Raw genomic sequence first — 12323 nt, 5'->3', positions numbered from 1 at the left:
TCTAGAAAACATTGCTGAATTACAGTAAAATATTTCCTCTGAGAGAGAGAAAGCATTTCTTTACTTCTGTGTCTGAAATGTGCAGAAGATAATCTTCTCTTTTACATATACTTTGATAGATTTCCAAAGAGTATTTGCGACATTTTTAAATATTGGCATTGATCACGTTCAGAAGAAATATAAGAGAAGTGATATTGGTTTGGAATAAACTATAAAAGCAAAAAGAAGCAAAATATCCATATATTTTGGTGAGAGAAGAAATATTATTGAAAAGTTGTTGATCTGTACAACTTGAAGGTTCAGTTTTATTTTTCTTGAAGAGATGTCGGAAGAATTAGGAAAATCATCGTATGACTGTGACATCTGCAAAGAGTCATTCTTAGAAGAAAGTAAATTCAATCAACACAAACAAATTCATACAGAGGAAGCACCATATCACTGTAGTATCTGTGGTAAATCATTCTTAAGTAGCAGTCACTTAACACGACACATACATATTCATACAGGAGAGAAACCATATCCCTGTGATATCTGTGGTAAATCATTCTCTGATGGCAGTTGCCTAACTACACACAAACGTATTCATACAGGGGAGAAACCATATACCTGTAATATCTGTGGTAAATCATTCTCTGTTGGCAGTAGCTTAACTAAACATAAACGTATTCATACAGGCGAGAAACCATATACCTGTAATATCTGTGGTAAATCATTCTCTGTTGGCAGTAGCTTAACTAAACATAAACACATTCATACAGGAGAGAAACCATATACCTGTAATATCTGTGGTAAATCATTCTCTGTTGGCAATAGCCTAACTAAACATAAACGTATTCATACAGGAGAGAAGCCATATACCTGTAATATCTGTGGTAAATCATTCTCTGAAAGCAGTAGCTTAACTGCACACAAACGTGTTCATACAGGTGAGAAACCATATCACTGTGATATCTGTGGTAAATCATTCTCTCAGGCTCATAGCTTAGATATTCACAAGCGTATTCATATAGGGGACAAACCATATCACTGTGATATCTGCGGTAAATCATTCTCTGGTGGCAGTAACTTAACTGCACACAAACGTATTCATACAGGGGACAAACCATATCACTGTGATATCTGCGGTAAATCATTCTCTGATGGCAGTAGCTTAACTAAACATAAACGTATTCATACAGGGGACAAACCATATCACTGTGATATCTGTGGTAAATCATTCTCTGGTGGCAGTAACTTAACTAAACACAAACGTATTCATACAGGGGACAAACCATATCACTGTGATATCTGCGGTAAATCATTCACTGTTAGCAGTCACTTAACTAAACACAAACGTATTCATACAGGTGAGAAACCATATCCCTGTGATATCTGTGGAAAATCATTCACTGTTAGCAGTCACTTAACTACACACAAGCGTATTCATACAGGGGAGAAACCATACCACTGTGACATCTGTGGTAAATCATTCTCACAAAAACATCACTCAATTAAACACAAGTGTATTCGTTGTGAAGTTGATCCATAACACAGTGACATTGGTTGTAGAACATTCCTTCAGAAGGACAAGTTTGTATCTCATAAAACCCTCTACACAAGAAAGAAACTATATCAATGTGATATCAATGGTAAGCCTTTCATTTGAAATGATCCATTAACGAATCAAAAGAGCATTGACAGAGGAAGGAAAACATATCACTGTGATAGCAGTGCTTAATCATTCTATCGAAATGGAGAATTATACACAGTCATATTAATATGAAAGATAAAACCATACCCTAAGACATTTGTGCTAAGTCAATCTATGAAAATGATCAATTATTAAAACATTACTGCATTCATACAGAAGAGGAACCATATCACTACAATGATGATAATCATCATCATTTAAAATTCACTTTTCCATGCTTCAATGGATCAGATGGAATTCATTGATGGAGATTTTCCTGAGCTGGGTACCCTTTCTTGTCACCAATCCTCACCTGTTTCCAAGCAAGGAAATATTTTTCCTGGTGAGACATAATTTACGCAGAGGACTGGAAATGAAGAACTGCAGAAGTATGACGGACATCACATAATGTCTGGACAAAGATACACTCACTTGTGCATACACACACACACTCACACACGTGTATATATGTATATATGAAGAATTTCTTATAGGAGATATTTTACATGTTTTCTCTTTGTCTAAAGTTTGTAATTCCTATTAGGTAATGAAACACATGTAATGCTGAATAAATAATATCAAACTGTTTTCCAGTCTCCTTATGTGATATGTAATTACTCTGCAAAGAATATTATCCAAACCTCAGACAAAAATGATATTTATGTATATATATAAGAACCAGCTTGTTTGTACAGCTGTTATGCTTTCATTAGATTAGTGGAATAAATGAGGGGTGGGGACAGAAGTGGAGAAAAGGGAGGGAGAAATAGAGTAAGGTGATCTTATAATAATTCTGCTTCTCATTCTGTTACTTAGCTCGTCAGTAACACTTTCATGTTATTAGAGAAAAGGGGGTAGAGAGAGAAAAGATGATAAGACAAAGAGTGAGGCAAATAGAGAAAGAAAGAAAAGGGAGAGACAAAAAGACTAAGAAAGAAGCAAGCATGACATGTGATGGGGGGAATGTAATAGTTATTTTATGGTTAAAAAAGCTAGCTGAAGGTAGTGATATAGAGAAGAGTTAGAAATATAATCTTAGCAGAGGGGTGGTTCTGATGTTGATATTAAATAAAGGCACAGAGAGAGAGAGTGATGGTGGTGGTGGTGGTGGTGGTGTGTTGATAGTGAAAAGGAATTTCTTTTTTTTATTGAGACCATAACTCAACACTTGCACTTCTGTGCAATTATTTATCGTCTTCTCACTTAAGAGATTGATATTTGTTTCTAAGGATTAATTTAGCCTAAACTATGGATTCACAAGAGACACAGTTGCAAGCTGCCTGAGAAAAGATGCACAGATCTAGAGCATGGAACACTAAGAAGATATAATAAACGTATTGATACCGGAGAGAGGCCATACCATTGTGATATCTGTGGTAAATCATTCTTTCGTAATAGTGAATTGGTTACTCACAAGCGTACACATACAGGAGAGAAACCATATCAGTGTGATAATTGTGGTAAATCATTCTCTCGAAATAGTCATTTGTTTACTCACAATCGCCTTCATACTGGTGAGAAACCTTATCATTGTGAGATCTGTGGTGAGTCATTTTCTCAAAGGCATCAGTTGAATAGACACACGCATACACATGGAGTAGAGAAGCCATAATCCCGCATTAGTTGTTGTAATTCATTTTTTGCAAATGGTGTTGTAACTACACACGAAAATCTTCATACCAGACACAACCTATGTAATGGTCGTGTCTGTGTTAAAGCATTCTCTCATAGACCTAACTTAACTGTCCATGAACAAATCCCTACATGAGAGTAGCCATGTCAGTGTGACATGTGTGGCAAATGATTCTCTCGAAAAAGCCACATGCATAAACATGTGGCTATTCACAGAGACGTGTTACTGTCTCAATGTCAAAATTTATTAAGTCATAACAATAATTAACACTAATTGGTCTGCTAAAACACAGGCTTTTTCCTTTCATCAGTTATAGGAATTTCTTAATAAAGAATAATGAATAAAATATTTATTTTGTGCTTGTTTTTTTTGCTCTATATCTGGACCCTGTTCCCTTTCTACCTTAAACCTGTCAACTGGCACAAGGTGACGTCCCTTCAATACTACCTTCCTCCCTGCCAGTTTTGAGCTATTTTGTCTTGCAAGGTCCTTGGGGACCCTGTCGGTTTTGTTGTCACATAAAAAAGAGAAAATGACACCCAGTGCACTCTGTAGAAGGGTTGACATTAGGAAATGCATTCTGCAGTTGAAAGTTTAGTGACAGGATGTTGTCTGTTTTAGACGCAGCAAATGATTTTAGCTCAATAGAGGGCATAGGATTGGTTAAAATTCGAAAAATTAAACTACGTTAAACTTACAAATTGCAATTTTCTCAAGAAAGCCAAGAGAAAAAAAAGTTTTATTTTGACACATTGAACCAGTATACGAAGTTTAAAAGTGTTTAGTTAACTAGAAATTGTGTTGAAAACTGCTGTTCAAAAGGAAAAGATCCCATTTTAGTAATTCTTTGTACTGTTATGTCGTTTTTTATGTTCGATCTCAGGATCATAATAAAGATTTTATCACTGCGAGATTTTCTATTTAGCGTTTTAGCTAAACAGAAATATATTCTTACAGGAGAGAAGATATATCAGTGCGAGATCTGTGGCAAATCATTCCCTCAAATGAGCGCCTTAACACACAATACAGATATTAATAGAATAAAACTGAGGGGGATACTGGAGGGAATCCCACCAATCAGTAGAGCCATCTAGGAGAGAATTAGAGAACTACTATGAAACGAAGGGAAATAACTTCTATAATAGTTCATTCCGGCCGTCGATAGGTCGGCCACGAAACAGCGCGCTTTCACTCTTGATGACGTCATACACTTACTGGCTTCCCGTGTGTGCAAGGTGCTTTGAAATTAACATCATTATTATTAATTAGACTAATTAGTTATCGGTCTGTGATTTGCAGTTTTTGTCTGAATACAGTAAGTTGACAATGATGATATTAATACTACTAATAACAATGTAATTAATAGAATTCTGTGAACTTCTCGGTGTCACAGTAATTATTTCGAAGCGAAAACATAAAAAGTTTAGGAAAAATATATTTCCTCGTCTTAAATAATAACTTCCAAACTGAAATGTTGGTTTGTTGTTTCTGAAAACCTATTATCAGCTGTTAGATGTGATATAGAGGAAATTTATTTGTAAAATGAGAAGAAAACGTTGTGATTAACGAGTAAAATGAACAGAGAACCGGCATAACTACAGATTCATGCCCCACCACTTTGGATGATCGTAACTTTAATTAAATATTCTACGAATATTTGTTATAGTATGTAGATTCCGAATATACAAAACTTTTGTAGGAAAGTGCTTTTGGTGTGAGGAGTTTCGGGAAATTCAGCGGCGTCAACTTCAATTCTTCTTAACTTTCAAGAAAATAGATGTCATATTTTTAAATGAAATTTTCTACAAATATACCTCGGACGATATAGATTCCGAGAAGGTAGGAATTTTGTGGGAAAACAATTCGGGGGTTACTTTTGAGGACCGTTCATTTATTTATTTTCTAAAGTATTCCTTCATTCTTGCAACCTCTTCACTGGTTCTTGACCATGTCCATTATTGGAGCTGTTTCTTTTTGTTTGTTGCTGTGCATGTGTCTATGCGGCAGCTTGCATAAATATACGCGTATGTATATATATGTATTTATGTTCATACATACATATATATATATATATATATATACTATATATATATATGTATTTATGCTTATACATACATAGATATATATATATATATACTATATATATATATATATATATACACGTATGTATATATATGTATTTATGCATATACATACATATATATATGTATAGTATATATATATATATACAAAATATATATATGTATATACAATATATATATATATATATATATTAATAAAAGGAATTCCAACCTTGTCTGATTTTCACGTTTTATTTACAATCTTATAATGATATATTATAAGATAATATATTATAATTGAATAAAATAAAATGAAATAGTAGAATGTTAAATGTTCATTCTGATTGAACTAGTACTTTCATGCATTGAATTCTGCAATCTTCGGGTTCATGTAGTAGTGTTGACAGTCATGCTTCACAATTTTTGACTGTAGCAAGATGATTGATTCTGTGCTATAAATACAGCTGGGTAGGATCCAGAGTGCTAGGTTTTGCAAACTGTATTCTGACCAATGAGTGTGTAGTATCACTCAATTACTTAAGCTGATTGGTTTAGACATCACGCTTTGTTGGACATGTCAAGAGTCCTGTATCTTGACCCTGGCTGAAGCAGCAATTGTTGGGTTATTTTTAGAAATGTTGTAAATATCCTTTGTCAGAGATTTTTATATTTTTATATTTCAATTGTCATCATCATCATTGTCAGCACCTTAATTATTGTTGCTAGTGGTGATGGTGGTGGCAATAGAACTTCTAACCCTAAATAAGATAATTTTCCTGCTATCTTCATCTTGATCACTTTTAGTATTGTTGTTGTTGTTAGTGTTCATGGTCGTAGCAGTGGAAGTAATAACTCTAAGTATTGGGTTCGAATTTATCAATAAAATTCTTTTCTCTGATTCTCCTCTCGATTTCACTTGGGCTGTGTAATTTGTAGAACGGAAATATTATATACATTTTCCGGCCACATGTTGCTAGGTGGTTACTCAAGGGTATCTGACGGACCTCTGGGTCTCTAATCTGTTGCCGGTGTACACGTGAGCGTTCTAATAGTGCGTTTCCCGTCTGACCTACATATATTTCTTCACAATTTGGGCATTTGATGCAGTAAATTAAATTTCTGCTTTTGCAGTTCATATTCGCGTTTGTGAATATTTTCCCAGTTTTTGTGTTTATATATTGACCGGTATGTATGAATTGGCATGTGCCACATCGGCTATCATTGCATTTAGATACCGTGAATGTTTGGTCTTTGTTGCTAAGGTCAAATTTTGCCTTTGTTAGTAATGTTTTCAAGTTTTTAGGCTGTCTTTTATTAAAGCACCATAGCTCTATCCGTGATTATGTCTTTTAATTCATTACTTTGGGCAATGATTGGTAGGTTTGCTTTGGCAATGTTGAAGATATTCTGGTGACATGGGTTGTGTGTCACTATGAATGGTATGACTTGTTCTTGTTTTCCTCTTCCTTGGGTTGTCCTAAGTTGTTGTATGGGTATTTTTATAGCCCGCTGTATGCCATTTTCTATAAGTAGAGATGGATATTTTTGTTTGAGCAAAAATTCTCTTAGTTCTGTTAGGCGTTTGTTCCTGATATTTGCATCTTCTATAATGGTACAAATTCTTCTGGCTAGGCAGTATGGCATGTTGCGTTTTGTATGTGGTGGATGGCACGACTTAAAATTTAGGTATTGATGTGTGTCTGTGTGTTTATAGTATATATCTGTGGTGATGGTGGTGTCTTTTTTAATTACCATTATATCTAGGAATGGTAATTTGGTACTACTCATCTCCTTTGTAAATTGGAGAGATGGGTGTAGGTTGTTCAGGAGGATATTGAACTCTTCCAGAGTATTTAGAGATTCTGTCCAGATTATGAAGCAGTTGTCTAGGTATCTCTTCCATGCCTTTCAATATACTTTCTAAATCCAGTGCCATAGTTTACCTCCACCTCTTGGTAGAGTTGTTGTTCTAAGTATCCCATTACAGAGTTGGCGTATATATATATATATATATATTATATATATATATATATATATATACACATAATATATATATACTATATATTTATATATATATATATATGTATTTTGATATATATATATATTATATATATATATATACAAAAAATATAATACATGTATTTTGATATATATATATATATATACAAAATATGTAAATATATATGTATAGTATATATATATACTATAAATTGATCAAAATAAAATAAAAACATGATGCGAAGGATTCAGCGGTACATATGTTTCGGGCCTTTATTAGACAGATTTATAACAATGCATAATGTATGTCCGTGGCCTTCTTCAGCCGCGCACAACAGCTTCCACAAAAATTCTTGGTTGGGGATGCAAATCCTCTCATTCACGTACGACATAATGCGGCAGCAGCATAGAGTTGAAGCGTCCATCTCTTTCTTCTCTCAATGTAGAATGAGGAAAATTGGATGTTGATGTAATGTAAATAAATAAATACATATATAGAGGTGAAGATGGAGGGGCGAGAGTTCGGGACGAGGGATAAAAAATGTATAAAAAGTGTAAGTATAGAATAATATAAAAATGTAGAGGATAAAGGGTTGTAAGTAGATGTAAAGGGGGTATAAAGAAATATAAAGTAAAAATAGAAATAGAAATAAAAGTAAAAAAACCTGATAAAAACATGATAAAAGTGTAAAAGAATGTAAAGATAAGGGATGTATAGAGGTTATGGACCAAGCATGGTGGTCAGGAGATTGATAAAATTTAGTTGTAGAATTGTCAGTACATCAACAGTTTCGTCTGGGGACTTAATGCGTTGTAAATCAGAGCTGATGAGCATTTAATCTGGTTCCTTGAATTAAATGGACTTCTAGTACATACATATCATCATGGATATATACACCCACATACACGCGTACATATACGCCTCCAAGCCTATAAGCATACACACGCACTCGCGTGTAAACACGTACATAAACACACACGCACCCACACGCACGCGCGTACACACACATACATACAACAGAATATCCGCATATATACACGGACATTACGCGCGTACACGCTCACATGTATATACGCGCGCCCATCACCACATACACACACGTATATGCCCACGCTTCTAGGTCCAGGTATAAGATATTAAAGGATGTGTATAAGAACTTATGTAAAGAATCCCGTACTCATGTCAATACGCGCACGCACACACGGCTGTGTGTCCGTATGTGCGTGCATATATACACTCATATACACACACAGAGACACACGCGCACATGGGTATAGCCATAAGATATCGAAGTATGCATGTACATATATGCGCGTGCATATGTATGCATGCGTATACACACGTACGCGGACGCTCGTATATTCAAAAGGTGGATCCATAGGTAAGTAAATAAACATATATAGAGGTGTAAAGCGATAAGTTAGGGGTAAGAATGAGGGTAAGGGTAAAGATTAGAAATAAAAAATACAGTATAAAATAAGAAATACAATGTAATAGTTAGAAATGAAGTATAAGAATTATAAAAATTATAAGAGTTAGGTAAGGGATGAAAATGAAAATGAGAATAAATGGAAGTAGAATAAAAGTAAAAATAAAATTAAAAATAAAAATAAAAATAAATGGAAGTAGGATAAAAGTAAAAATAAAAGTAAAAATAAAAATAAAATAAAATAAGATAAAAATATAATTTTGTAAAGTTTAAAGTTGTGTGTTAAACGTAGGGGCGGGCGGGGGGAACTGAAAATTGGAAGGGTGGGAAGTGGAGTTTGGCGGTGTGCGTTCAACATCTGAGTTAGAAATGTGAAAGGGTATAGATATAGGGGATTAAAGAGACTACATAGGAAGGATATGGGTGTAGGAGAAGAAATATTTAGGGAAAAGAAGTCATATATGGGAGACAAAATTTGTATATATAGAGGAAAAATGCAGGGAACCCTATATGCACGTACACACACCCACACACACACACGCACATGTACATATATATGTATATGTACACATACGTACACGTATGTGCACATACATACGCACACACACACACATACACATATACACGCACATATAGGAAAGCGGGATGTGCTGGAGCCGACAGGTTGCACCGGGTGGGAGGAAATTGCATGGGGGAGTTGGTATAAGACCTAAGCATTGTAGTATTTGAAAGTATTAATAAGTTTATGTATACAGGATGGTTTGAACTCTGACCTTTTGTTAATAAGATTGTGTTTGTCTTTGAATTTCAAGATGTTAAGGAGTTCTACACAGCATAGTTGGCATCCTGCTCTATTATTTAAATAAGGTGCAGCTGATCCGATGATGGACCATCTGAGTTTGAAGCCTATGCATTTGTCTTTTAATTCCCAAATTCTTTTAGAGAGGGAGGTGCTGTTAGCCTTATGTCTGTGTCTCAGCGAGGACCGGTGGTTGTAGTATCTGGATTTCCAGGAGGTTGAGCAACCAATATAGGTGAGTGTGTTAAACTGAGTACTCACCTCACATGAGTATATTACGTTTTTCGCCCTACATGCGCCCTGCAGCGGGCACTCTGATGCACATCTGCAGTTGCATTGCATTGCATTGTTCGGTCGTGTGCTGCTAATCCCAGGCGGAGGTGTTGCAATACGAGTGGGGGCGTTGGTATCCTCCTGGTTGTTGATGGGTGTAGTATTTCCACTGTTGTGTTGGCGGGTGTTATTACTAACTGTTTGGGTAGTATGGCTGCCAGTCTGGTTATATTGTCTACTGTCTGGATGAGGGGGGTTCTGTTGGTCGCTATGGTTTGCTCTTGATCTAGCTGTTCTAATATTAATATAGTTATGTTTAGCTATGAGGCAGCTCATGTTGGGCAGGGTAGAGTAGGAAATCCTAATAGTTTTGTTGGAGAAGATACTTCTATACTTGTGGGTGGGTGGGAAGACATACATTATGCATTGTTATAAATCTGTCTAATAAAGGCCCGAAACATATGTACCGCTGAATCCTTCGCATCATGTTTTTATTTTATTTTGATCAATTTACTCCACCACCTACACCACCAAACGGTATACACAGGTGCTTATAATTATCAAGTACTCACCCCGAATTTCTATATATACTATATATATATACTATACAAAACCTCGCAAAGCTAAGTATATATTTATATTTAAGATCTTTAAATTTTAAATAACTGACTGCTTATTGTGATCATTTGTCTTTTTGTTTCCTGTAGCTTTGCTCTCTTTTACAAACACAGTGAACATACAGATATTTCCTATTTCAAAGAAATTCAAACAATACATATAAGACCAAGTTTAAAAGATTCTCACCAATTCAACTTCTCTGGTTGGCATTAAAACACCCACTCCCAATAGGGGCCTTAACTCCCACATTTTAGAGCTCCATGTCATCCATTTTATAGGAGCAAAATCCTTTTAACAGGTTCCATAAGACTGGGATTTTGGATTCTGCGTATAAAGATCAGTAGTATGAGATACATGTGTCATGATTAGAATTTTTTTAGGGTGTGTACAGAGGAAAAGAACCCTCATCTGCAATTTTGATGAAATTTGAATCATAGATATTCCAGTTCGTTAGAGAAAATATAACAGAAAAGTCTAATTCTTCAGTTGCATGTATCACAAGCAACGCCGGGTATCTCTGCTAGTAAAAGATATTTTCACTTTAATAGTTTCACTTTAATACTGAAACTATTATCTCACATATATACAGGCATACCAACATAAATACATACATATATATAATATATATATTATGCATATATATATATGTATACATCTGCACAAATTAACTTGTATATCGAGGCATTACTGTATATGCCTCCCGACCTCCCTACATTCATACTTAATACATACATATATATATACACACACACACACACACAGCATACGTCACGCATCCTCTTCCAAGTAAGTTTTGTATATATATATATATATATATATATATATATATATATAGGTTAATATAGGGCGTAACAAATATCAGAAAATCAAAAAAAAATGTGTGTAATAGGTGTAAAACAACTTCCTATGAACGAATATGAAAAAAAAAATTCGCGCACGCGAAGGGGGGTGGGGGAGAGGCCTCGGAAAATTCACATCGGGAAGTTCCGAAAGCGTCTGAGGAGCTGACCCGGGCACCAAAACAAAAAAAAAATAGTGTAATATGTGTAAAACAACTTGCTCTAAACGAATATGACAAAAAAAAATGCGCTCTCGCGAAAGAGGGGTGGGGGAGAGGCCTCGGAATATTTATATCGGGAATTTCCGAAAGCGTCTGAACCGGGCACAAAAACAAAAACAAAAACAGCGTAATAGGTGTAAAACAACTTGCTCTAAACGACTATCATGAAAAAAATGCGCGCTCGCGAAAGGGGGGTGGGGGAGAGGCTTCGGAAATTTCACATCTTCAGTCCACGGCCTTTAAACTAAGAAAAAATAGTGTAATTGGTGTAAAACTACTTGTTCTAAACGAGTATCAAGAACACACACTCACACATGAATCATAAACTCCGTATTTCGCAAAAAAAAAAATAAAGAGAAGAAATTCTGGAAAAAGTGAAGAAATGTTGGATCTCATTCCTTGGTTAAAGCTATTTTAAACATTAAATTTATGCTTTTCTTTGAAATAGTTCAGATATATGCAATTCTTCTCACTTATTAAGATGCATTTATCAGAAAAAAAGAGACAGAAAAAATTATTATTTTGTGTCAATCCTTCCCTAATTATCCTTTATTAATTAGTTTTGGCGTGTATTTTTTTCCCAAATTTATTTTTTCACCTTTACAACACTGTTTAGTAAAGCAATTAATTATCTTTATAATTTGCATATTTGACTTATTAATCAAAATTCTCTAGATGTAATATATACTAAGTAATGCATCCTTCATTTATGTGTTCCGTTCTGTATTATGCATGCGTGACTGTTTGTATGTAAGTGTGTTTAACTGTGCACATGAATGTGAA

General features: G+C 34.8%; 1 protein-coding gene across 1 annotated transcript; it reads left to right on the top strand.

The window, feature by feature from the left end:
* Positions 1 to 308: 308 nt before the first annotated feature.
* Positions 309 to 2712, top strand: LOC115225586 (zinc finger protein 345-like). The gene is made up of 3 exons (XM_036514723.1): positions 309 to 926; positions 1095 to 1160; positions 1329 to 2712. Exons 1-3 carry the CDS (start codon positions 323 to 325, stop codon positions 1526 to 1528), a joined length of 870 nt encoding a protein of 289 aa, XP_036370616.1. The 5' UTR covers positions 309 to 322; the 3' UTR covers positions 1529 to 2712.
* The last annotated feature ends 9611 nt before the right edge of the window (positions 2713 to 12323 follow it).

Source organism: Octopus sinensis, linkage group LG28 (assembly GCF_006345805.1).
Source record: "Octopus sinensis linkage group LG28, ASM634580v1, whole genome shotgun sequence".
In the NCBI taxonomy this organism is placed as follows: Eukaryota; Metazoa; Mollusca; class Cephalopoda; order Octopoda; family Octopodidae; genus Octopus; species Octopus sinensis.
Note: the sequence above shows the minus strand (reverse complement) of the source record. Positions and strands in the feature narration are given on the sequence as shown.

Bases quoted from the DNA above. Each gene is read 5' to 3' on its own strand.
- LOC115225586 (XM_036514723.1), top strand. From the start codon at position 323: ATGTCGGAAGAATTAGGAAAATCATCGTATGACTGTGACATCTGCAAA. The intron at 927-1,094 runs GTGAGAAACCAT...GTATTCATACAG, and splicing joins ACACAAACGTGTTCATACAG to GGGACAAACCATATCACTGT. The intron at 1,161-1,328 runs ATAAACGTATTC...ACTTAACTAAAC, and splicing joins TGGCAGTAGCTTAACTAAAC to ACAAACGTATTCATACAGGT.